Raw genomic sequence first — 27767 nt, forward strand, 5'->3', positions numbered from 1 at the left:
AAATTCAAATACCGGTACTCGGGAATTTCAAAGGCTTCGGATACCTGCTTTAATAAGCTTGAAAGCTTCGAGTACCGGTACTCAGGGATATAAAACCCTTCGAATACCGGTACTAGGGGATTTCAAAGGCTTCGAATACCTGTACTCGCGGATCTCAAACCTTTCGAATACCGGTACTCGGGAATTTCAAAGGTTTCAGATACCTGCTTGAATAAGCTTGAAAGCTTCGAGTACCGGTACTCAGGGATCTGAAACTCATTGAATACCGGTATTCACGAACTCCATGCACTTCGAACACCAATAATAGCAGATTTTAGAATCCTCCGAGTCCCAATAGTAACAGATTTCAAATCCTTCGAGTTCCAATGATCACAAACTCCAAATTCTTCGAACACGGACGCTCACAGCTCTGAAACTCTTCGAGTATCAGTGCTCACGAGTCCAAAACACTTCGAGTACCAATATCCTCAACTTCCAAAACCCCGAATACATCGAAAGAAGGAAGCAAACGCGTTCGAGAGTAGGGCTCAGCGGGCCCCAAGCCCTGTCATTGTCATCGAAATGTTTGGGGCTTCTCTAGGAGACGCGTGTCGCGGAAGGAGGAAGCGTGGTAGGACGACGGGCTCGGGAAATTCTTTGTGGCACCGACAGGCGGATCAGAGCCGCCATTAATTTGTCTAAGCGGATGATAAATGGCCCGGGGAATTTTTTCGGGGGTACGAGCCGCGGACCCCTCGCCTGGAAGCCCGCCGTCTGACAACGATGATCCTTTTATTTCTCATCTTCCTTCAACCTTTCTCTCTCTCTCCCTCTCTCTCTCTCTCTCTCTCTCTCTTTCTCCCGCGATTCTTTTTTTGGTTGCGAAGGAAAAAGGATTAATGGGCTTATAGCATGACACTGTCGGCCGATAAGATCGCGGGGCCCGTTTTACCTGTCGGCTGCCGGCCCCTTCTCCGGGGCCCGATCATATCGCGGAAATCCAAATCGCGTCGTGTATCTCGTAAGTCCGCTGGTAAGACAGGCCTTTTATCGATTTTTGATCACGCTGCCTCGACTTTGTACATCTGACAGGACCACGGGCCCCATTCCCCCCTCTCTCTCTCTGTCCCTCTCTGTCTCGCGATCCACCGGGCCCTTTTCTTCGCGGCAACTAGCGCCGCGTCATTCTCCAAGGTAATTTCGACCGCGGCGAACGCGACAATCTCGAAAACGGGATCGAGAGAGACTCTGGTCATTCTCTCCCGTGTGTTCCACTTTGAAGGACGCGGTGAGCGGCAAGTTGGAAACGCGATAGTCCGCGTTGACGCTATCCTTGATAATAATCGTCGAATTAAAAACTCTGTCTTTAATATTAAAAAGAATTTTTGCGATCTCTGTCGGAGATCTCGTTGAAACTCAGCCACGAGAGTCAGTTCCCAAGAGTTGGCAAGAGTTTCAGCATCCTAAGAGTCCTAGCACGCCGGTGACTCGGTTAACGTTGCTACCACGATGCAGAAGGGTAGTTGCAACCCTTATCAGTTCCAGGCCGCGAGCTGGAAAATGCAGGCCGACACGCGCATAAATTCGACAACGACGCCAGCCCCTTCGCGTCCTGATACCGGCAGGGAATATTTAATTCCCTTGGGTTATTTTCAAGCGGAGGCACTTGTTTCGCTTCCGGCGACTGCGACCCCGCTAGAATCCGCTTCGGAAGCTTCTGTCGTCGTCGGACCTCCCGCGAGCAAACGGATTTCACGCTGTTCCCCGGCGACCGCCGCGAAAAAAGAGACTCTACTTGTTATTGTTCACGGTGGACGCACCCGGTCACCGGAAGGGGAGGTTCCTCGCCAGAAAAACCACCTCTGGAATCGCTATAATTCCTTCGGAACCCTAATCTGGCTGTTAACCTTCCACGGACGAAGATTCCGTAACTATACTCTAGACAAGACTGTAATCATTGGATTTCTCGAGGTACCAAACTTTATTTTACTTTGTACCACTGCACCGTGCTGTGTTTATGAATTTTTCGCTGGAAAGCTAATTGTCCAATCGGGTTCAATCTTTTTTATTCTGATCTAGAGGATCCGAACCATATTATCTCAAACTCCCTAAATCAAAACGCAATATATTTTTCATCTGGAACAACCTCTGAATTTTCTATCCGTCGCTTCGTGAACATATTACCGCTCCGCGCTGCACTTGTAAATTTTTATCTCGAAAACCAGTTGTCCGAATCAGTTGGATCTTTTTTCGCTATAATCCGGGCAGTCCAAACCACATTACCCCGAACCCTGATCCTGTAAGTCCACGCCCGTAAGATTTAATTTTAAACAAAATCCCCGACCACGTTCCCTCGGATCTCAAAAAAAAAGAATTAACGCTCCGATCGGCAATACGTATCTCGTCGATTCTCGATCGAATCGAGACGCGAGTCACGTAAATCGATCCTCGAATCGTATCTGGGTGAGCAGGCTACCCATCTACCCGCAGAAATGATTCGTTAAGGTGGTCCGTTGTTTCTCGAAACGGCAAAAAGACGGCGGGGGGAACAGGTTCGAGCGAAAGGGGTAGACCGGCAGAACTGTTCTAAAACAACTCACCGGTCTCTTCGAGGGTTCCGGGCCCTGCCTGATGATCTCCAAGGGCGCGGGTATCGACGGTCTGCCCAGGTACCAATCCTCCCGCGGATTGTAGTTGTCCAGGAGCTTCAGCAGGCGTGGCACGTTCACGTAATTATCGTCGTCGAAGTGGCAGAACCATCTGAAAACCAACAGGACAGGCTCGATTTAAATCCTCGATGCCGAACGACGGTCTACATGCTTATAGAAACATCCTGTCCCAACGTCCGACCATTAACCGCGCCAATTATCCTCGGTCCTTCGATGCCTGACACGGTGTAACGTATTCGAAATCTTCATTTTTCTGCGAGCGGCTCGAAAATGCTTCGGTGCTGTGGCATTTAACCAGACTGCGGATTTTTACGCATTCATGACGAGATTTTTATTTTGCCTAAAAATCCGCGGTCCAGTAATCACAAATTCTTTCCTTTTGTAATTATCGATTGAACGCGCTCGCGAGCAGCGCCAAATTTATCGATTAAATTCAAAGTAATCGCGCGCTCGAACGGAGGAAAATAAATCAAAGCAGATCAAAGGCCATACAGAACGGTATTCGCAGCCCAGTGAAACCATAGTCTTCGAAAACTCGATTGGCAATCCAGTGTATCGGCGCGGCACAGCGATTCCAGTGATTAGGGGCGTTCGAACGGTACAGCGAAGGGGTCGGGTGGTCGATAAAACGTCGACACCGGCCGATAATTGCTCGGTTATGCGATACGGTGGATAAGGAGTAGGGTATCGAATCTAATCGAGCGGCCGAAGGAAAACTCTCTCGATTACCGGGGGTCTTATCGTATCGAGGTGTGCTGACATCGAAACGCAATCCCCCGAAGGCGTTTCCCGGAACGATACCGCTTCGTGGCAGAGAGCATAAACGGTCCTACTCTCGAGCGTGCATATATGCGAAATAAAATCTGCCTAACGAACGGTTCCGGGCGCGCCATTAGCGCTACCGGGTGGCCACGGGAGAGGCTCGATACGTGCCCGACACAGGCCCGGCATCGTTAATACACCTGAATTCCAGCTTTAATGGCGTAGCCAGGTACACAGGTACAACGGACCGAGCTGAAACGACGTCTCGGTTCGCTTCATACGCGCGCCGGATCGTATCTTCCGCGTGAACCGGAACGATACAACGCGACAGCGCTATGGGACGAACCCCATGAGGCTATGGTGCAACCATTTTTATTATGTCGATGCCGTTCGACCGGCAATTTATGGCGCATTTCCTGTCCCGTGGAAAATTCTGGAATCGTTTCGCGTGCCGAACATCGCTCGACTTTAACTCTCGTGTCAACAACCGGGCATCAGGCTACTTCCGGGTGCATCCTTTAATTTTATTCAAGACCGAATATCACATAATCCAAGGAAAATTAGGGCGGGTTTAAGTCATCGGTTCAATGGTTCATCATTTGTTCCTAAACTACAGACCTACAAACTCGGCAATTTTTGTGACGATTCGAATGACAAATATATTGAAAATAGTACCTTTGCAACTCGCAAAGATTTAATCGTGTTGCCGGTCCTGGATTTTATTCGGGATTGAATGTGACATGGTACAGGGTAAATTAAGGTGGGTTTAAGTCATCGTTTCACCGACCAATCGCTCACGTCCAAGATACAAGCCTGCATTTTTGTACTTCAAGTGCATATAAATGGAAGGTTTGCAGCTCTACGTCAAAATGGACGCAAATTCCGCCATCGAAAGCCGAGTCATCGGCATCGGAATCGTCGGAATAACTATAACCCAGAGAGTAGCACGAACGACTGGCGTCCGAGAAAGCTGTCGTCGCGGAAAGTCGAGGAACAACCCCTTTAATCCGCGCAGGGTATTCGAGCCGAGCGAAGCGGGACGTCATGAATCATTTATACGGCCATGGACCCGGTGTCGAGGCTAATTTGAAATCTGCCGTGGCAGAAACTCCCGAGAAAACTGGCGGAAAAATCTTTCTAGATCACTACGAGAGACGCAGAGCAGAGCAGAGCTGAGCAGAGCAGAGCAGAGCATATCAGAGCAAGCTGCGCGCCTCGTTTCCCCGAGGTCGGCCAATCGGATTTATTAAGCAGCATTTTTCGCAAAAAGCGGTGTGTTGCGCAAAACCGAGAGCGCGCCGCCTGCAAAATCCGAGCACTCCTTGTACCTGCAATCTGCATATATATTAGGAGGAACCTGCGCGGCGAGCACTGCCAGAAAATAAAGGCGCCAACTTCTCCTTCCTATGGTTTTATACCCGGCGAGATTGAGTGCCCTCTCCGAACAGCCTCTCTCTCTCTCTCTCTCTCTCTCTCTCTCTCTCTCTCTCTCTCTCTCTCTCTCTCTCTCTCTCTCTCTCTCTCTCTCTCTCTCTCCGCTCTCTCGATCTCCTCCCCTCTATCATGCTCTTAACGGGCGAATTAATGGCCTCGGGTACTCTAAGGGGAATTGTGTATCGGTCGGTTATTATATTTCGCAGATAAACGCACCTCGGTCCTCTTGCTCTGCAATCTCTGGCTTGACCCGCCCGCTGCTTTCCGAGTTGCAATTTTCGGAAAGCTGTATCAGGTGACCAGGAAAAATCCATACTGCTCCGACCAATGCAGACAAGCAATACAAACATTATTCAAATCGTACTTTACTCGAGAACGTAGTCACCTTCTGCTCTTATTTTTGTTTTACCCTCTTTTTCAAGAAACTATTTTCCAAGTTCGCCCACCGATCGAAATACCAATCGACATTCAAAAATCTTAGTAAACTACGGATTTTATACGTTCATGGATCTTTATGCAAACTAAAAATCGTTTGCGTCAATTATAAGGAAGGACGGTTACATAAAAATTTATTTCCTCTCTTAGCAATTTTCATAAATTCTGAATAATGTACATTCGTCTGATATCTGATAGTAAATAGAGAGAGGTGTTTCTATTTGGCCTCTGTTTTTGCTGCGATTAACCAAGAAAATTTTTTATTTTGTCTTGAAATAAACTGCTTTGATCTTATCCGAGTTTTATCGTTGCCTAATCAACAGTGACCGCGTTAAATACGGAAGAAGCAAGGACGCCAGCAAGAGGGGAACTTTCAGCTACGGTAAAAATGTTATTCGTTCAGAAACGATGAAGGGGTTCGAACAGGGGGTTGAAGAGATTAGGCGAGGGCCGCCCCCGTAAAATTCCGAAAATCGGGGCCAGATACTCCCGGGAGGAAGTGTGCACACCTCGGGCGTTGTTTGCCAAATAAAACGAGCAGGATAAAGACCGGCCAGCAGAGTTTTGCGAAGGGTGCCCCCTTCGGGGCACCGGCGAAACTATTGTCCAGGCAGGTAGGGCACGACCTTCGGGAAAACGGACGAAAGGAAATCGGCGGAACGGGCACGATCGTGGCACGGTCCGCACACGTGCAGCCCCGGGGCCCCGCGGGGGAAATTATTGATTATTAAACTGGGGCCCCGGCACGGCAACTATACCGAAACGCCATAACCGAGCGAGGTTTCGTCGACCGGTCGAGTTTCGATTCTATCGCGATTCCTCGAGAAAAATCCTTTAAAACTGCGCTCGAACAACAGGCAAATTTCTGCCCGATATTTTAACTTTCTTGGCCCTGCAATTTTTTCGTTTTTTATCTTTTTTTGGAAAAATTCTACGGTTGGTTTACATTACGGATTCTATTTTTCTAATTTCGTGAATCCTGTTTTTTCTGCGAGTAGATTAAGAATTCTTATGTTTAACAATTTCAAAGATTCCTAGAGTGTACAAATTGCAGAAACGCATTACAGTCTCTTGCAAAAATGATTCAACGCTGTTGAGGATTTTATTGTAAACGAAAGAACAACGGGTCTGTTAAAAAAATCAGGAGCCAACAAGTGCACCAAAAAATTCTCAAGTTCACAGTTGAGTTTGAGAAGATTGATTTCCTGAGACGGTTGCAATTAATTCAGAAACAAAGTGGAGCATATACTTCGCAGGTTTGTTCTAAATCGTATAAACTGCATAAATGCATGAAGACGTCTTGCGAAACGATTACAATAGTTAGTACCGCCTCATTATCATCATTTTAACGTCTCGGCTGCATTCTTCTCTGAAGAAGGGCTCGTTCGGAAGGAAGAAAAATGCAAAGCGCACTCGCAGTCGAGCGGGGACGGGTTGCAAATTATGCAATTTGTAGACTGCAAAGATGAATAATGTATATCGCTGCACATTGTAGAGGAGCCGAATGCGCCGCGAGTGCAGTGCACGAGGCGCATAACATAAAGCTGCGCGCAGCGCAGACCGAGTGCGGGATACGGGTAGAGGCTGTATAGGAAATGCGCGGTTGTGTGCTCGAAATGGAAAAATAATAAGCGATCAAGCTCGGTCGATGCAATTTGCCGGGGTGCGTGTTTTGGAGCCCGAATCGCGTGTGCTTAATGGCCTTTTGGCGGAGGAGGTCGTGCACTCTTGAACTCGAAATGATTATCGATCGATCAGGGGCCGAGGAGTAAACACCTGGTAATTGCGTTATTACGAGCACCGACTTTTTATTAACGGAAGTGATTGGAAGTCATTCCGGCTAACAACCGATCCGAATAACAGGAAAGATTTTTCGGGCACGCCAGCGCCAATCAGAGTTTAAAACACTTTAGTACTTGCTCTGCAGACTGAATACGCAAATTAACAATCGAGTCACGCGAGTCGTGCTCTTCGTCAAACTTGAAAATCAATTCTTATCACTGGACTGCGCATCTTCGTGTAAAATAGAAATTTTGTGACTCGGTAAGAAAGCTACTGTAGTGCAAATAAATACTAGTAGTGCAAATCAATACTCTTTTTGTTTAGTACTGAGAAGTTCGGTAGATTACACGTGCAGGAGATTTATAAAAATTTGTGACTCGTCAGAGAATCGTGAAGAAAATAGTAAGAAAATTGCTTCTTCCAGCATTGAGAGGAGTGTTCGCAAGAAGATGAATGAGAAGGAAATCGACAGGTTCGAAGTCGGAGAAAAATGAAAGGATCGAGGAAGTCGGATCGAGGAAACCGACGACAACCGAGATCCCTTCGACGCGATCGATGAAACGGCACTTCCGGTCTCGCCTGGCCGCACCTGTATCAGGTGACCAATCGACCATCGCTTGCAAGATGTTGCGCGCCGTCCACTACTCTCTCTTTCTCTTTTGCTTCTTCCCCGTTCTCGGTTTCGAGTGATACTAATTGTCGCTCGGGATTCCTCGAGGCTTCTCTCCTGCCCTGCTGGATCCTCGAGATCCTTGGATCGCGATCCTCAAGGCCGCTTCTCAAACGTTACACGTGCTGTGCCTCTCTCTCTCTCTCTCTCTCGACACACTATGAATCTTCAATTTCACTTGCTCGAAATATAGGAATTCTTTTACGCATTATTTAACACTGAAACCACCGACAGGTTAAATTTACGGAAATAACGGAGATCCCGATTTTTTAAGAAGAATTTTTTCTATTTCGGTTTCAGCGTTCCCGTTGACATTAAACCGTTCCGCGGTCGGTCGATGTTAACTCGATTTACGCCGTTGGCTAATTAACGGGGCTAATTGGCGCGATCACGCGCCCGATATCATGCGTTCGCGCCGAGATGTACGCGCCCTTCTACGTACCGAATGCTCGACAGCTTAGATCGCGACGATCCACGCCATGACTCACGAACGATCTTCTAATATCCCTACGTACAAACGACTCTCGTAATCATTCCATTTTCTTCGAATTCCGTGCATGTCGACAGAAAATATTTACAAAATACCTTTAGTACTTTAAAGACTGGGAGAGGAGCAACGCAAATTCCTGGGGAGGGGGGCGAATAATTAAACTAAGCAGATTGACCGAGGACAAATCGCGAATCGATGCGAAAATGCAATCGAAATCGCACGAGCTCCGAGGAAACGCAGTTTCAGAGCTCCGATAAGATCCTACGCGTTCGTGAAACCAGTCGTTCCGGAGGACTCGTCATTTCCACCGCGAAATTCCGAAATAAAATCTCCCGGTGGCTCGTCGCGATAAATTCCTAATGTTACAGTATCGTTCCCCATTCCTGGGGAATCCTCTTCGGTCGCGAATTTGCATAAATATTCTCGTTGCATAGATAAGCTCGATCCGTTACGTCTGGATCGCTCCTGTGGCCGGTGAAACGCGTTTTCGTTTGTTCAACGATCCTCGGTAGGTCGTTCTCGGACTAAGAGCTCAGGAAAAGAGAGAGAAGAGAGAGAGAGAGAGAGAGAGAGAGAGAGAGAGAGAGGATCGCCAGCCACCGATAATCGAGCGAGACCGTTCGAGACGGCTCGTTACCTTTACAAATCGAGCCGAGCGATCAGATTCGCGCCGGATGCGCGCAACAGGTGAAATTACACGTAGAGAAAATTGCAGATCCTCGATCTCTCTCTCTCTCTCTCTCTCTCTCTCTCTTCCTCTCCTTTTTCCCTGTCCACGGCTTCCGTCCCTCTTCCACTGTCTTCCTCGCTCGTTTTCTTTCGAGTCTTGTTACCTCAGGCCACGAAACTGCAACTTTAAATCTAACTGCGGGATAAAATGCAACCGCGATTGCGGTTCTCGGCCGACGGCGTTCGCGCGGTTCGAAGACCCCGATACCGTCGCCCTTTTTCCGCAATGATTGACATTAGGGGCTGATATGCACGCGAATCGCTATATCGCGTTCTTCGAAAAAAATTGCCTCGCGGCGCGTTGCAGTCTTGTTCTAGGCGTTCGAAAGTTCAACGCGTCCCCGACCGGCATTTATTAAACAAATTTCTTATTTATTCGACGAATGAATTAGTGTTTTTATTTAGAAGGTGTAAGCAAATAAAGAAATATGTTAGTGAAACACCTTGACTGCCAAACTGGAAACCTCAAAAATTCCATAAAATCAAAGTAAGTTATTTGATGAAATAAAAATTGAAAAAAATTAAGTGGTTCGACAAACTTTCTTGCATTTTACAGGTCCTAATCAAATTTGGTACAATCAATATATTAACGTAAAAATTCATTTTAAAACCTGGACAAATAATTCCGTCACCCACATACATATGACATGGCAGTCAACGTGTTAAAGATGTGTCGTAAATAATCGTGTGTAAACGTGTTAAAATTTACTCTGTTTTTGCGCACCACAGTGTTCAAATTGGTTTGCTCGCAACAAGGGAACGGAATTCGTTTAACTCTTCAAGGACGACGCATCGATGCATCGATAGCAATGTTACGACAACGCTTCTCGCCTGTTAAAAGGAAGCTCTGGATGCGCATTGCGACAAATCGAACAAAAGGAAAGGAGGTTGCGGGCGAAAAAAAAAACCCCGGAGAAAAGCGTAATCGGGTCTCGTGAGGCAATTACAGCTGCTAGAAAGGAGAGTAGGGGCGACGATGTCAGCAACAACGACGACGACGAAGACGAAGACGGTGTTTGCCGGTGGTTGGCAGCGGGCAGTTGGTAGTGTTGGTGGCCGTCTGGCAGCGTGTCTGCGCCGCTTTAATTTCCTCCTTGTCTATCCGTTTAGGATCTCGACTGGTGGCCGCGCGCAAAACCGATCGCCTTCTACACGAAAGGGTCGTGCTCCCGGCCGGCACGGATCACGATTTAATCCGTGGATCGTGGATCGTGATCGAGCCACGCCCGGTTTCGAGCGAGCGAGCGAGCGCGCGGCACACGTCAGCCCTGACCTTTTCCTCGATACCGGCGCGCAAACCGAGATCCTACAGAGATAACCAACTTCGCGCCCTACCTCTCCCCCTCTCTTTCTCTCTTGTTCGCTCTCTTGCTCTCTATTTCGCGCGCGTAGCCCGCCAAGAGAATCGTGCGGAACGATCCAACGGAGCTCGTGGATCTCTGACTCGACTCCGACCCTCTTCACCATTTTTCTTCCGAATGTAAACTAATTTCTGTTACGTGAACGTTTGTCCAAGTGTTAGCTTCCTGGTTAATACGTTCGATCAAGCGTTTCTTGCAACTTTTCTCGGACTAGACATTTTATGCATTCACGGCAAAAGTTACTGCGATTCGAAAATGTACAACGAGTGAAAGAATTTCTGAGTTTTTATATTATTAAGGAAGGAAAGAAATTTCTACATGGTTCGAACTCACAATTTTTTATTTTCCAAGGAGATCGGCAGTCAATTTATGACATATCAACCTTTTGCTGACCGAGGATTTCCAGTTAAAACTAGCATATGCAGTCGGAGACTTTGTTCGTTCGAATATAAAATAAAAACGTTCGAACAATCTTGGCCTAAACTGAGAGACAAGAAATCCCAGAACACTTAAACCCATTGTATCGCTTTCAAGCTACGTTCACAGCGTTTCGTTTCAGCAACGTTCGACCGGTATACTCGAATACACTCATTAGCGGTCCGTAAAGGATTTTTGCACCGCCTTGGAAGTAACGAGCATGAAGGAAAAGGAAATGTGAGAATAAGGAATAGAATCGTTCGAAACGTATGAAAATTGATGGTCGGTGAGCTCTCTCTCTCTCTCTCTCTCTCTCTCTCTCTCTCTCTCTTTCTCCCCGGGTTTCCTGCCACGGATTTACGATCCTCTATGGCTCAATGTTTGCCATGATAACAATCCTGTTCGCGGGGACCCTAAAACGGGACGGATAACGCGCTCCGAGACAAGTTACATTCGCAACTTTGTTCGGATACGAGCTTCGAGAGATATCGGGAACGTTAGTCAAAGGCAGTCTCCTGCTATCTCGGCCGAGCTCGATTATGCTCGAGTACCTATAGCGCGGTTACCTTGCGTAGGATTTATTGTATGCACGACTCGTGCCGGTAGAATCGTCGAGGGTTCGGAGAACTGTGGGTAGAATATTTACGCGTTGCAATTCTACCATGGAATTACCTGTCGGATCGAATTGTCAGGCTTGAAATCCCCTTTGACACTCTCAAATTTCCCACTCTCCAAATTCCCTACGCTTCGAGTGTCCTAAGCCCCGAATTTTCGACTCCACAAATTTTCTACGCTCCGAATTCTACGCTCTGATTTACCTATGCTTCAAGTTTCCTAAGCCCCGAATGGCCTACTCCCCGAGTTTTCTACTCCCCTAATTTCTTACGCTCCGAATTGTACGCCCCGAATTACGTATGCTTCGAGTTTCCTAAGCCCCGAATTCCCTACGCTCCGAACATTCGACTCCCCAGTTCCCTACGATCCGAATTCTACGCTCTGATTTACCTATGCTTCGAGTTTCCTAAGCCCCGAATTGCCTACTCCCCAATTCCCGACGCTCCGAATTCTACGCCCCGAATTACGTATGCTTCGAGTTTCCTAAGCCCCGAATTCCCTACGCTCCGAACATTCGACTCCCCAGTTCCCTACGATCCGAATTCTACGCTCTGATTTACCTATGCTTCGAGTTTCCTAAGCCCCGAATTGCCTACTCCCCAATTCCCGACGCTCCGAATTCTACGCCCCGAATTACGTATGCTTCGAGTTGCTTAAGCCCCGAATTCCCTACGCTCCGAATTCTACGCCCAGAATTACGTATGCTTCGAGTTGCCTAAGCCCCGAATTCCCTACGCTCCGAATTCTACGCCCCGAATTCCAAAGCCCCGAATTTTCTACACCCCGAATTTCCTACGCTCTAAATTCCCTAAACCGCGAATTCCCTACGCCTTGAATGACCTATGGCCCGAATTGACCAATCCGCGAATTTCCTAGAATATCTTTCCGAGGTCCATAGAGGAGAGAGGGAACGATTCACGGTCGCGAGTATCTCGATTCCTCGGCAAAAGGGTTAATAAAGCATTTCATCCCCGCCCTTGAACCCAGCGTCTCAGCGTAGCGGACGCACGCTGGGCTGGACATAGTCAGCGGCATACGGTTAGATATGGCGTAGTAGACAGTGTACATCGGCATGTATAAATTAAACCGAAGCTACGGCCACGGTAAGCGGCGTAGAGGCTTGCTCGCATTGTGCTCGCAGTCGGACGAGAATTATGCGCACCTTGCCAGGAATTGCCAGGAATTGCCAGGAATTGCCAGGAATTAACCACGGCCACCGGAGGGGCTTTTACCCTCTGCCACTCCCCTTCGGCCTCCCCGCGTGTCCGTTTCACGCGGACGTGTATTTACGTGTGCCAGCCGCAACGGCCTGCATAAATGGAGCTGCATTCTGGATTCCGCGGCGAGCCGCCGCCCGTTCGGACTCCGTCTCCTTGCACCGCGACGGAATTGCTCTCGCAACCCCTGCTAAATGACCGCGCGAACAACGCTAAACAACTTTCCATGCTCCGCGCTGTACTCGCTTCGTCTCTGCCAACTATCTTCGGACGCAGTCCGCCGTGATTTCCGCTGCGATTCCTGTTCTTTATTTAACACTAGAACTAGCGAACAAGTCAAAATGACTGGTGGATGATTTCTTCTTTCACGATTACTGAAACTATGAAAACGTTTTCAATTTTTTAATATATCTCTTCTTTGGAGTACATGTTACCATAAAAATCGTATGAAACCTGAGCAAATTCAGTCTTGCTGTTATTATAAAGGGACAAGTCTAAGTCACGTTTAGGGCTCGGTAGTTCTAGCGTTAACTGCTTCCTATTCCGCAATTATTGAAATTATGAAAACGACCAAATCGACTCCTTCGTTTAAGCAGTTTCTCTCTATCCGTTCTGATTCCGCTTCATCCCCACTCGCAGCGCGTTCCCGCAAAGCCTCGAAATAAATTCGATCAACTCCGCCCAGTACCGAGGCGTTCCAGCACTGGCCGGTGAATATTTCACCCGAAATCGAACCCGGTTACCCGTTCCAGTTACATACACCGAGCGACGTAACTTCGTCCCGTTGAGCGTCGATAAAGGGCTGTCCGTTTTCGATGAATAAATTACCACCGGATAAAAGGAGAGCGAGAGACAAAGAGAGTTTCTCTCTCGGCAGGATCGAGTCCAATTTACTCGACCGGGGGCCGGTGTGTAATATTTAATATACGACGGTTCCTAATTAAGGCTCGCGAAAGCGAGAACGAGACGGCGCCGGGGACTTCGTGCTGCGAGTTTCGACACTTCGGGTCCTTTGATCGCGACGGCGAACGGGCACCGACTCGTAAACCACCAAATGGGGGGCTTAATTAAATACAAAGTCCCGCGGCCGGCAGAGTTCAGGACAGAGAAAAAGACGGACGGAACTGAAACAGAGAGAGAGAGAGAGAGAGAGAGAGAGAGAGAGAGAGCGAGAGAGGGGGGGACTCTCGCTGTGTTATCCAGCCACCCTCGAATACGAGAAACGATTAAGCGACTTTCACGACCGATCGGAAAGCATTAAGGGCCCGAGCGCCGCCCGATGATAAATCGATCTCTAAATCCGAATCTACGATCTCCATCGGCGAACGCCAACCTCGTTAATAACCGGATACTAATGATACGATCCTGTCGAACTCGATCGCGCCGAATCGATCTACTGTTCAACGATTATTGCCAACCCGTTATCTTCCGTTTACTGCGCTGCTGTTGCGAACGAAACGCCCGGTTTTACATTGCCAATAACGACGAGCGTTCACGTTTCTAGCTTCTCGCGTAGAATTCTCCAAGTTTCGAACTTCTACGCGTGGAATTCTGAATGTTTCCAGCTTCTGTGCCTCGAATCCCTATGCTCAGAATTTCTAAGCGTAGAATTCTCCACGCTTCCAACTTCTACGCGTAGAATTCTCCACGTTTCCAACTTCTACGCATGGAATTCCCCGTGTTTCTACCTTCTATGCCTACGAATCCCTATGCTCAGAATTTCTAAGCGTAGAATTCTCCACGCTTCCAACTTCTACGCGTAGAATTCTCCACGTTTCCAACTTCTACACATGGAATTCTGAATGTTTCCAGCTTCTACGCCTACAAATCCCTATGCTCCCAATTTCTACGCGTAGAATTCTCCACGGTTCCAACTTCTACGCGTGGAATTCTCCGTGTTTCTACCTTCTATGCCTACGAATCCCTATGCTCAGAATTTCTACGCATAGAATTCTCCACGCTTGTAAGTTCTACAGGTAGAATTCTTCGCGTTCCGAGGATCTTACCGGAAGTTGTCCGCGAGGAGGACTCGCGTTCGCAACGATGTTTATCAGAGTAACATCGATTTACGATGTATTTAACGCCAGGGCATATAACCGATCGAACAAATTGGAGTTCTTGCTCGGGGTCTTAAGATCGGAGTGTCGCTTAACGATCCTAGGCCGCGTACGCTCGTGTTTATAGCTCGTTTAATTGCTCGGGACGCTCGCGCCGCGCCCGATGGAATTAATAAATTTTAATGGCGATCTTATTTGATTCGCGGCCTGCCGGATCTCTTTTACTCAGGCCAAAAGACCGAGAGAGAAGAGAGAAAGGGGTTTTTGTTCGGTGCCAGGCTTTCGTAAATTAGACCGTAATTATTTGTGCGTGTATAAATAAGTATCGCGGTGTCGTACGCGTCGCGTAAAGTTACCGTGAGCCCCATTCATTACTTATTATAACGAACCGAAGCGAGAGAATCCCGATCGACGCGGCGCAGAACGATTTTAATTATCGTATGCATGGTTAATTAATTGTGCCGCATCTGCGTCCCGGCATCGACCCAATTATCGCAAACAATCTGCCGGTCTTTATGCATTTACGAGTTATTACAACTGAGAAAATCGTGCAGCCCTCGGTTCGCTGGAAATCAATTTGATTCTGAATTTATCGCGCGCGGTGATAAACAAAAAAAAAACGGTCTTTCAATCTCGTGTTAATGAGACGATTGATGAGAATTTCATTTGTTTCGACCTCGAGGGTTCTTTCGGTGGACGAGACTGTTTAAACAATTACATGGACGTGGAAACAATTTTTCTATGATTGAAAAGTACAATGGAAATTGAACACGCCCGACATACAAACAGCATAAATAAATAATAAATCAATTCCAGAACTCGGTAGAAAAATAAAGATGGAAATCCAGACACACTCGATAATTTCTTTTTTTTTTTTCTTGGAGAAATCGGTCGGGGAAAAAATGCTGCGTGCAAGGGACTCGATCGTTGCACTCGGTGCATCGTGCATCGAGGTGCATGCGTGTGTCGAAGGCACGCAGGTTCTCAGGAAAAGGCGAAGATCCCGGCCGCGATAGACGCACCTGCGAGAGGACTGCGTACGGCTGCCCGCAAAAATTCTTTCGCGCCCGCGGATCGTTTGTTCGAGAGCGATCGAATTCCGCGGTCGACAGTTCTACGCATGCAGCATGCAGCATATGCATGTATAGTAGTGCGCTGTATGCAAGCTTTTGCACGCACACGCCGAAGAAACCTTCGAGGGATCGTTGTCTCTGCTAGACGAACGAACGGCGAACAAAGCGGAGAGCAATTCGGTCAAGTTTCCGCGTCCGGTTTTCAGCCACGCGACCACCTAGACCGTTTACACGCTAATTAACGTCGCCGACACACCCACCACTCATTAAATCCGACCGGTCTCGATGTCAATTTGCCGGCTGGTCGCTCGTCGACACTGCCGAGGCACGCTTCACGTATTTTCAACATTGGCGCTTCGAGAGTTGCCCTCCTGCTCGCTTCTAATCATAGAATTTCGTAAATATAGACAATTTGTTAGAACACAAGGTTTTCAAAGCGCAGAATTTCGGAACGTCGAAAATTCTGGGTGGAGAAACTCGGAGCGTTGAAAATTCGATGCGTCCCCATTCGGGGCGTAGGGAATTCTACACGTGAAAATTCGGGACGTAGGCATTTCTAAGCGTTGGAATTCGGGGCATTGATAACTCTACGCGTAGAAATTCGGGGAGTAGGGAATTCCACGCGTAGAAATACGGGGAGTAGGGAATTGTGAGCGTAGGAATTCGGGGAGTAGGGAATTTCACGCGTAGAAATATGGGGAGCAGGGAATTCCACGCGTAGAAATAGGGGGATATGGGAATTGTGCGCGTAGGAATTCGGGGAGTAGGAAATTCCACGTGTAGAAATACGGGAAGTAGGGAATTCCACGCGTAGAAATACGGGGAGTAGGGAATTGTGAGCGTAGGAATTCGGGGAGTAGGGAATTCTGCGCGTAGAAATACGGGGATATGGGAATTCTGTGCGTAGGTATTCGGGGAGTAGGGAATTCCACGCGTAGAAATTCGGGGAGTAGAAATTCCACGCGTACAGATCTTCAACACAGGGATTTCAAAGCGCATAATTTCGGAACGCGAACAATTCCTCACGCAGCAGAATACCAGCGTAGAATTTATGAATTACCGACAAATACGCGCAGAACGAGAAATTCAGTGCAGAGAAACGAGAATGAATGGGAATTCTGCGCGTGCAGAGGGTCCAAGCATGGAAACACATCGCAGAAAGGAATTCGTCGCGATGGGAATTGGGCGTGCGAACCGAGAGATCCGCGAGGTCGGCCGCCGCCATTCAGATCCGTGAAAGTAGCCAAGTGTTACACATTGTTCGGACGATTTTGGCAGCGGAACGCGAGAACGAGTTTCACGGCAATCAATCCGCCGAACCCCGTCGGTTTTTTGCCACGAAAACGATCCCTCGAACTTTCACGATGTTTACGGGCGTGATTAGCAAGTTTAATACCGTCGTCGGGCTTTTTTTCTCCCCGTTCCGTTAACGACGTCCGAGCGTTTAATGACGCTCGAGGTGCGAAAAGAAACGGCGGCACCTGCGCCGGACCATTTCGTTTGATTCGGTGCCAATTATACACCCGGGCAAAAAATCCGTGTACAGAACACCGTAAACCCGTTTCACCGATTGCCGCGCCGCGCCGCGCCGCGTCGGTCCTCCGTATCGATTCGGACACGACTCGTCCGAATCAATTTGCCCGGTTCGCGCCGACGATTTCGAACTCCCTTGCTATTCGAAACTGCCGCCTCGTGCAAATTGCGCGAGCCAGTCTGTCGTCTACGTGCACGTTTCGTCACGTCAGAATTTGCCTAATTGGCCGTTTTTTTTTCTCTGCGGAATTCTTCGCGTTACAAGCCTCCTAGTCCTCAAATGTCTACGCTAAAAATATCTGAAGCTGGTTTACCGAGCGCACGAAATTTCACAAGCGTACACAAATACCGGCGCTGAGAATTTCTGCGCGTGCAATTCTTCTTGAGCTTCTACGCGCTCAAATATACACGCTAAAAATTTTTACAGCTGGTTCACCGAATGCACGAGATTCTGCGCACTCAACGATCTACAGTCGCAATTTCTACGAGTTCTCCATATTTCTCATAATTTCTACGCACAGAGAATTCTCCAGGTTCCGAGCTTAAACGCTTGCGAATCCCTACGCTCCAAATTTCTACAGGTGGAACACCGTACGCCCGAGCTTCTACGCCTTCGAATCCTACCGTCCCGAACACCTACGAGTCGAATTCTGTCTAATCTGTGTTCCCACGCGTCGAGTTCTCAGCCCACCCCAATTCCAACGAATCAACGAGTCAAGATCGATACGATACAAAAGCAGGCGGGATTCCTCCCTTAATTTAATAGTGATTCCAATTCGATGCTATCAAACATAAAAAAAAACCCTCTATTATATCATTGTCGGTGAAAATGAATTGTGTCGTCCACGTCAGTCCACGAGTGAGAAAAGTCGAGCATCGACTGCCGCCGCGTTGCGACTCAGCCTCGATGGGAATCTAACCGGGAACAATTCCCACAATAGCGGTACGGGTGCAGAGCACCACCCCGTTTACAGTTCCACCCCTGTTTGCGTTTCAGTATTACGTAGGACACACGCGAGCACCGGCTGACGAGACAGAAGAGCCGGACGAAGAGCGAGCACGTGTCGGTGCCACGTGTGACCGAGACTTTCGTAGTCGGTCGGCTGGTTTTTAAAGAGCCACTGACACGCGTTGTTAACAGGGGGGTTCCCACGACCGTGGAACATCCTTCTGCATGGGGGAAGTTATCGCGAACCGGTACACATGCTCGCATGCCAGGGGGTTGCGACCGATGCCAGTTGTGTGTGCTTCACGCACCATGCACACACGACACGAGGCCCACCTCGACTTCCTTTGTCCCAGGTGGTCAGGACACTCGATGTCCATCATAGCAACTTCTTGGCCAGAGGGATTAGGAGCGTAGACGATTCTACGCGTGGAAATTCGGAGCAACGAAAATTCTACGCGGGGCTATTCGGGCCGATGGGAACTGTAGGCGTGCGTTAGGGGCGTTAAAGGTTCTACGCGTAGGATTTTGGGGAATAGCAATGTCTACGCGTGGAAATTCGTGGCGTTGAAAATTCTACGCGTGGAAATTCGGGGAGCAGAGAATTCGGAGCGTAGAAAATTCGGGATGTAGGGAATTCTGCGCGTAGAAATTCGGAGCGTAGGAAATTCCACGCGTAGAATTTCGGAGCGTAGAAAATTTGGGGTGTAGGGTATTCTGAGCGTAGAAATTCGGGGTGTAGGGAATTCTACGCGTAGAAAATTTGGGGTGTAGAGAATTCTGAGCGTAGAAAATTCGGGGGGTATAGAATTCTACGCGTAGAAACTCGGAGCGTAGGAAATTCCACGCGTAGAATTTCGGAGCGTAGAAAATTTGGGATGTGGGGAATTCTGCGCGTAGAAATTCGGAGCGTAGAATATTCAGGGTTTAGGGAATTCTGCGCGTAGAAATTCGGAGCGTAGAAAATTCGGGGTGTAGGGAATTCTGCGCGTAGAATTTCGGAGCGTAGAAAATTCGGGGTGTAGGGAATTTCGAGCGTAGAAAATTCGTAGCGTAGAAATTCGTAGCGTAGAAATTCGGAGCGTAGATAATTCGAGGCGTGGTTAATTCGACGCGTAAAAATTCGTCTCGCGGATGCCGCATTCAGCGCTCGGAACGATCTGAAACGAGATCGGACGGTCCACTCGAGGTGCCATTAGTACGACATCGGTCTTTCTGGCTGGTAGACGAAAGAGTGCGCACTTTGGTCGGTCGAATGCCTCCCGAAGATTCCCGGTAATACAAATCCGGCTGAAACTCCTCGTTCCTAAAAGAACCGAGTCACTTGAGCAAAGAAGGAATCAGCTCGAGTGGAAGTCGTACAAACTTTTCGAAAGAACGTATCCTAACTCGAAAAGGGTAGCCGGAGACGGAAGCTCGGGACACGGTACGGCGCAGCTTCCGTGCTTTTTCGACGTCCCCTACTCGCGGTAAACAAAAAGCAAACAAGCTGAGAGGAGTAGAGAAACTGAGAGCAAGAGGAGGGGAATGGGAAATCGGTGGACGAAGACAGAGATTCGGGTCTCGAATCGAAACTAGTTTGTTTTCCAGGTCGAAAAGAAAGGGGCCGACCGGGGAACGTGGACGTCGAACTTCTTGACACTCGATACACACAATAAGGCCGGAGTCGTACCGCAAGATTTTCTTTCCTCGAGACGAGAAGGATATTTTGTTACGCGGATACGATTGCGACGATCGGGACACGTTTTATGTACCCGCTCGTTCGCTCGGCCCGTTTTCTTCTTGTTTCCGAGGGACGGCAAGGGAACGCCCTTCGAACGAACGGGGCCAGCCCGAGATCTCGATACTTTCGTTTTGTTCGCGCGCCCGTGTAGGTACGAGCGAACGTTCGTTGCAGAAATCCTCCGGACCGCGATTGAGGTTTCATTTAAATGAAAATTCGTAATTGAACCTGCAGCGCTTGAAATTACACCAGGTTTTAATCACTTGATGCCCGTTTCGAGCACGTCCTTATCCACCCTGTCTCGTTTTGTCCATTTTACCTCGACCCTCTAGACAGCCTTTAGTTTTGTTTGCGCGTTATTCACATTGCGCGCGATTTCTCGTTTTACGCGTCTCGCGTTTTAAATTTAAGGCACTCAAAATTCTGCGCGTGGAAATTTGGGGCGTAGAAAATTCTGCGCGTGGAAATTCGGGGCATAGAAAATTCTACGCGTGGAAATTGAAGGCACCGAGAATTCTGTGCGTGAAAATTCGGGCCATAGAAAATTCTACGCTTGGAAATTCGGGGCACTGAGAATTCTGCGCGTGGAAATTCGGGGTATAGAAACTTCGACGCGTGGATATTTGAGGTATAGAAAATTCTACGCGTGGAAATTCGGAGCGCAGCAATTTCTGCGCGTGGAAATTCGAGGCATAGAAAATTCTACGCGTGGAAATTGAAGGCACTGAGAATTCTACGCGCGGAAATTCGGAGCGTTGAAAATTCTACGCGGAAAATTTCGGGGCATAGAAAATTGTATGCGTGGAAATTCAGGACATGAGATCTCCCACGCGTGGAAATTCAGGACAGAAAATTCTGAGCGCGGAAATCCAGGGCGTAGAAAACTCTCTACGCCTAGGAGCTCCAGGCGTTTTACTTGAGAAAAGTTTGGAATTGAGATCGCTTGGAAATCCGAGAAGAGCTTTTCCCAGTCCGGAGACAGTCGTCTTGGCGCGACGAGACGCCTCGAGGAGAACGTCTTCTCTGCCGCGAACACTTCGACGCCAATTTCTGTTATCAATGTAATATTCTGCAGCGAGAGGCCCCGGAAATGGCTCGTTGACTCTCGCCGCGCCACTCATTGCTACATCCGGCACGATACTCGCCGGTACACAATATAACTTGATACACTCGAAAGTGGAACAAAAGAGTTCCCTGGAACGTTTCGACCGTGTACCGCGTGCTTTGCACGTGCACCAGCGGATTCGTCTTCGATTCCTATCGCGATCGATCTCCTGGTATGTTTAATGATTCGTTGGAAAACTGTGAAATGAAAATTAGCTGCGTTAATCACCAGATGCGGGAGGAGCTACATTTCGTTCTTTTCCTAATCATTTTATAGAATTGGAGATAACAGAATTTGAAATTCTTGGAATGTCTTTGCCGTTTGGGATTTCGGATCTTGTTAGAAATGCTTTAAATCAGTTACAAGTTACGTGTAATTTTCTATATAAAAATTAGAACGATTCGCATTCAGCCGAAGGTGTTAAATATTGATATACAAACGAAACGTGACCAGTAGAGATTACTCTGTTGTTAGAATAAGTTAGGTATAGGGTATAAGTTGCGACGAAGCAACGAAAATTTTCGATCGCAGGTTCAAAGACGAAAGACAATGGCAGATGCGTTCTGTCTGGTTCGGTTCAGCTGGCACCGATCAGAGGAGTCGAATTCTCGGAGGAAACAGAGGGCGCAACGAGTTAATGTACCTGATTCGAAGAAACGAAATCCAATCTCGCGAATTCATCGGGCAGAACACGTTCCCCGTGGCCCGTCGGGTGTATTCTGAATGGAATCATTCATGCGGGGACACGTAGAACACGAAGACTGCTGCTGCTGCTGCTGCTGCCGCCTGGTCCCACCCGAGAGATAAGCCAGTCGAGTAAAAAGTCTTCGAGTATATCCGGCGTCGCGCACCAATCGGAAGATACCACTCGACCTTATCGATGGATTCGAGGAACTTTTTATCCTGTGGCTCGGTGCCAGAACGTCTTTCTCTTGTCCCGCCGTTCTTCGATGATGGCCAATATCGCGACTCCGGATATTTCTTCGGCACTTTGTTACGCTGTGTCTGTGTCTACTCGGATGGTCCTGTAGGACCAGGTAGACTCTAATACCAAACGCAACTTGGCAATAAACGGGCTTATTTCATTGTTCAACATTGCTCAAATACGAAGTACAGTGAACTCTCGATATATGTCAACAACACGAGCCTTGCCAGCGTCGTGTATCGTCCAGGAGATATACCCGATTCGTGTTATGTATACACTCCTCGGCGTCCGAGGTTATAACCCGTGGTAGTGGGGATAACTCCGTGACGTTTATCATCCAGGCCTTGGCGACACATACAGAGAAGTCACTGTATTGTGTTGATAGCATTCGATCACCTTTTTTACTAGAATTATTGGGGCATCATCGCTGATCCTGGACGAAAGGTTGAGAACTCCTGAGAGCACTGAACATTGTTACTAAATCATATTTCTGCTAGGAAAACATTATTGCTAGATCCAAGATTGCGGACACTCGAGAGCACGAGACCTCAATAAATCATATTTCAAGGAGAAGGACATTGTTACTACGTCCTAGAATAAAGATTGACGTTTCTAAGGAGCTCAATTCCCACCAGCGACATAAATCCTAGGAAAACATTTGCATTTTCTTGACCATTATGTAAACAATCTATTTTTCAGCAATTTCAGGATACTACATGGACAGCATTTTGTAATTTACACTAGAAACACATTCTAGAGATTCGAGACTTTTGAAGGCACTATTCCAATGACAATGATAATAAACTTTTATTTTCCATAAAAATCGACCGCAGATGTTCATTCGGGTGTTCATTCGCAGAACAGATCACCGAATCCTACTTTCAAAGATTCAGGAGCATCCTATTTCTCGCGAAAGGCTCCCGAAATGAATATTGTATAAATTCTTCTTGGCGAATGGTACTGACAAAACTGAACTATAAGTCAGAACCTAGTCAGCTGTTAGGTTTTTTTCAAGCTGGTCGTGGAAGAGGAATACATTTTCCGCTGCGTTGATCCAGTGATTATGCATTCCTGCGTTTCGAAAAGCGGCGCTCTCGATCGGTTTCGCGGAGCGTGTCGCAAACGATTTTGCGAAACCTCGGCAACCGTAAACAAATGCGCTATCAGCGTCGAATAGCTGCCGGTTTATCGTCTGTGGACGGTTAATGGCCGCGAAGCCGTTCGCGCTGCGCTCTGGCCCGCGAGATAGTTCTACATTCTACGTTTTCGAGAAAAACAGGTTGTAGAGCGCAGACTGTTCCGCGTCATGGTCATTTCTCTTTATCGGAGACCATAACCGCTATAACCAAAAAGAAAAAAAAATCATGGAATAACAAGTATTTCATCGACTGAAATCGTGTTGGTTACAAGTAAGGATTACAAGTAACCGAAAATTTTTTCTCTTGTTGGCAAACGTTATCGTTGCGAGAAATTAAAAAAAAAATTTATAACAGTTATCAAGGTTGACCCAATTTTTGGAAACTAGTAACTGTTATTTGTAACCAAAAAGTATAAAAATCGCAATTTTTTACACATTTTGTTCTTCGAATTTTTGTTTTCTTTATATTTTGTGTAGATTCTCTTAAATTTCAATAATGATCAACTTTTTATTAATGATTTTTGTCGTAGAAAATTTTAGAATAACCGTTACTTTTTGGTCCGTGGCCTTTAAGCCTCCTACCGTTTCATCGTGTTCATCGTGAATGCACGATGATTTACTCGGTGTGAAATAAACGTTCTACTGTGACCGTTTGAAAAGCGACACAAGCAGAAAAGGTTCTGCCAGCAGCGGACGAAGCGTACGCGTCCGATGGAACGAGCACCGTGCACCGCCATTAATTTTGACACGGTTACGCAACGATCGATTCGCCTAATCGCGAGGCTCACGGCCCAACGGACCAGCGTCATCTAAATCAATTGGACGCTACAACGACGGGTCAAATCGATTAAACGATCGATCGTGGAGCAGCGAACTGCCGCTTGAAACGGTACCACGTCGTGCCGATCTGTCTGACAAAAATATTATCTGATTCGTTCGTTTAAAACATGCCTTTTGTAGATCCAAGCAAGTTTTATGCTTGCACAGGATTTCGTCGAAATCGATGGTTGCAAAAATTGTGCGAAACCGCGACTTGAAAACTCAAATATTCTTACGTCTTTTTAATGGCTACACCTTTTTCCTACATCAACTTACATAGAATTTACATTTTTCATTTTAATTTTCATTATACGCGCAAAAATCGTGACCATTACTTTCCTCTTCGCAATTTTGATCGATGTTAATTTTTAAGTATTTCTTTTCATAAGTTATTATTATTTTTCTTTTCTGAAAAAAATCCTCAAGCCGGTTTAAACCAATTTTATAAAAGTTTTTAGAGAGTGGGCAAGCACTTTTGCGACTCACGAAAATTGTCGAATTAATTCCACCGATTTTATAGAGAAACGGCCCATTGTGCGTCGTACGAGGTACACTGCGCGTCGACGATGGTAATGAATGATAAGAACCGCCTAATCCCGCCCGTACACGTACGTGTCCGTCGTCGGGCAGGTGTATCGATGTGTACGCGACGCTTTCGGTGTCTACGTGATACGAATTCGGTGGTCTCGACGCGACGGCGCGGCGTACCTGGAATCCCGAGTGAATATTATTTTCTTCGGCGTCGACGACAACGGCCGCGACGACGATGACGATGACGGCCAGGGAAAATAAAGCGCGCGGAGGTGTACGATGATCGTCGTCCCGTTGGCAACGCGCCAGTCGTCGCCTTTTGTTCTCGGCTGCACGCGACCAGCCTCTCGACTCGATACGTGTCGCTGAAATGGTAATGGCCCGCAGGAATGCGCCTGCCGTGCTCGCCCCGGAACACACCGGTGGTCCCTTTCCCCTTTCCCCTTTCCCCTTTCCCCTTTCCCCTTTCCCATTTCCATCCGTCAATCTTTCGCGATCGGGGACCTCCGCCATGCGAGTACCATCGACAAATGGTCCACCGGTCTCATCACCAGCCTGCCAATTTTTAGGCGAAACGAAAATCTTCCGAGCCGGTCGTTCGAAATGGAAATTGGATGAGGCAATTTTAATCGGTCGAAAATAATCTGTACATTCTGAAATTCCTCGAATGCCTTCACAGTTCCATTTTTCACCTCCCCATTCGTGCCATAAAAATCCTCAACTTTTCAGATTATTCTGTAACACTTGGTACTGTTTTTTTTTTTGCCGAATTTTCCGATTTTCGCGAAGATCCCTTTCGCGTCTCAAAGTCAAAGTTTCAATTCTGTTTCGTTAGCATGCGAAACAGGAGTGCTGTTTTTGCGAAAATTAATAGTTGTTGTTCCTCTGAACGTCCGAGAAATTTTTGTAGCCGCCTGTCTGAGAAGACAGTTTTCGAAAAAGTTTGAAAAGTCCCAATGAAATGCTTCCCTTTCTCCTCCTCCTCCAGCGAAGAGAATAAACATTTTTCCAACTCGCAATTTTCCCAAATTACATCACAAATATTGCTATTCCGAGGGTCCCCGAGGGTTGAAAAATTTTTACGGAGTGTCGAATGGGGCCTGCAAAAATTCGAGGCTCGATGCTCGTTGAGGAAAAAAAAATCGGTGAGTAGACGAGCGGCGACCGGCAAAAGGGCGAGCGACGAGGAGCAAGAGGGATGAAGTACCGAAAAAGAAAGGGGAAGACATAGCGCGCACAAGAGAGGGGGAAAGAGAGAGAGAGAGAGAGAGAGAGAGAGAGAGAGAGAGAGAGAGAAAGAAGAAATAAGAAAAGGAGGAACGCACATTTATAAATCGAGGGGAGATCTCGCGTGAGCTTGATCTTTGTGAACGTGGAAAAAGGAGCAACCGGTGGCGCGGGGACCGGCGGAAGAAAAATAAGCTGGAACAACCGGGGGCACACCGATGGGGCCCGATGGGGCCCGAGGGGGCCCCCTCACGGACGAGAGGGCACGCACAGGGGGACGGAGAAGGACGCATTGAAACGCGTCATTCGATCACGAAGCCGGTATCAGGTGCAAACCAGTTTCGGTGCATACGGGAGAGGAGAGTGCACCGGCCCGATCTGCAAATGGCGACACGCACCGTGCTCGTCTCTGCTGAACAAGTGCGCGCCGCAAATCGGTTAGACACGCGTGAATCTGCGTAGACTACCACCACGACGGCTTTAGGCCCGGTGCACCACCCATGGTCCCGGGATCGAGCATTACGATCGATCGGCCCCTTCCGACGTCTTAATCCCACTGAATTCCATCTCGGAGCACTTTTATGCGACCGATGCACCGATGCACCGATGCACCGACGCCGATAAACCGATCCCATCTGCGACGATCTTATTAGTATATGCAGCTTTTAACACTTTGCACTCGAAGCTATTTCAATCAGGGACCAAAAATAACAGTTATTCTCAAATCTAAGATAATCTATACAATATATAAAGACAAAAAATCGTAGAACAAAATGACTGAAGTATTGAAGGAATTTTTGGCAGAAGAAAGCCATGGAATCTCGAAATATTACGTCGTGTGCTACGATTTTACACAAGAAAATGTCTAAAATTGACTAAATTCTGTGAACTAGATCGTGCACGTCGAATATCTGTGGCAGTGGTAGCGAACTTGTTAATGAGTTGCAAAAAATATAGGGGTGTTTATAAGTTGTTTAAACATCTTCACAGTTTTGCGCTTGATCGGAACAGTTTCGTCGTAAACGCATAAAATCCACAGCGTAGTGATAATGAAACTATCTAAAATAAACGAAACCGTAAAGTGTGCACATGCCCCACCCAGACAACGATAGACCAGAAGATAAAGCCGGAATAAAACTGAAAATGGGTGTAAAGAATGATAAGAAGTGGTGGTTAAATAATTTCGGAGACGAATAAACGTTTGCGGTTCCGGGAGGATCGAAAGGTATGTGTGCGTTAGACGTTTGCGGCGAGCAGTTTGCGTAGAGCAGTTTCCGCAGCGATAGGCGAGAGATCTACGGAAGAGGCACGCGATCCAAGCGCGTTATTTGAACAGACCGATAGGGGACTATCGTTGAAGAGACCCTCGGGCCCGACCAGGCCCGACCAGGCCCAGATAAGACAAGCTGTAACGCGAAGCCGGCTCGGTCGGATGACGAGCGAGCCCGATTCCTTTCACCGGCTATACGAAACGGGCCAGCCAAGCCGCAACATACAACTCGCACAGCTATAAATCATCGGTATCGTCGTTACCGATCGGAAATTCAGACAACAATGGACCAACGGCAGCCACCAATCGACGATACTAGCGCCCGATCCGCTCGAATTTGCCGATTAGGCTCGCCCACTAACGTTTTCGCCGGCTTCCGACCAATTTTTCAATCCTCCTACATTCCTCCAGGCGAAAATTCACCTATTTACTATTTTTGCAGAGATTCACCTATTTACACTGGAGAATTGTCGCTAAATCGCTTTTTCCTACCAAAAATTGCCGATCTTCAAAGTGTCGTAACTTCGCGAAAAAACCTCACAGAATATTCGTTATGATCTCATTCCAAAGCTTGAACCTTCTACTTTCGGTACCCATTTTTCGTTTTTCCCTACAAATTGTTTTACCCTATGCAACGGGTGAGAAACTGAACATACTTTTTTGTTTCGACAGTTTTGCAAATTCAAACGTTCGTACAGATGTTAAAAAATTTTTTTAATGTACGAATTGTATGTAAATCGGAAGACTGGGATGTCTTCTTTAAAACGAACCTTCGATGGTCGCTGTGCGATTTTTCTTGCGCAAGTTTTACAACATTGAATGAAAAGTCTACCTACCTCCGGCATTTCTAACCCGTTACG

At 47.5% G+C, this 27767-nt stretch overlaps 1 protein-coding gene across 1 annotated transcript in view; it reads right to left on the reverse strand.

The window, feature by feature from the left end:
• Nucleotides 1-27767, reverse strand: part of Fng (Fringe glycosyltransferase) — an 88019-nt gene that overhangs the window by 42460 nt on the left and 17792 nt on the right. Inside the window, exon 5 of the mRNA XM_076791793.1 lies at nucleotides 2580-2739. Within this exon, the coding sequence (XP_076647908.1) occupies nucleotides 2580-2739 (160 nt within the window). The remainder of the gene's footprint in view (nucleotides 1-2579; nucleotides 2740-27767) is intronic.

This window comes from Halictus rubicundus, chromosome 8 (genome assembly GCF_050948215.1).
Source record: "Halictus rubicundus isolate RS-2024b chromosome 8, iyHalRubi1_principal, whole genome shotgun sequence".
Taxonomy (NCBI): Eukaryota; Metazoa; Arthropoda; class Insecta; order Hymenoptera; family Halictidae; genus Halictus; species Halictus rubicundus.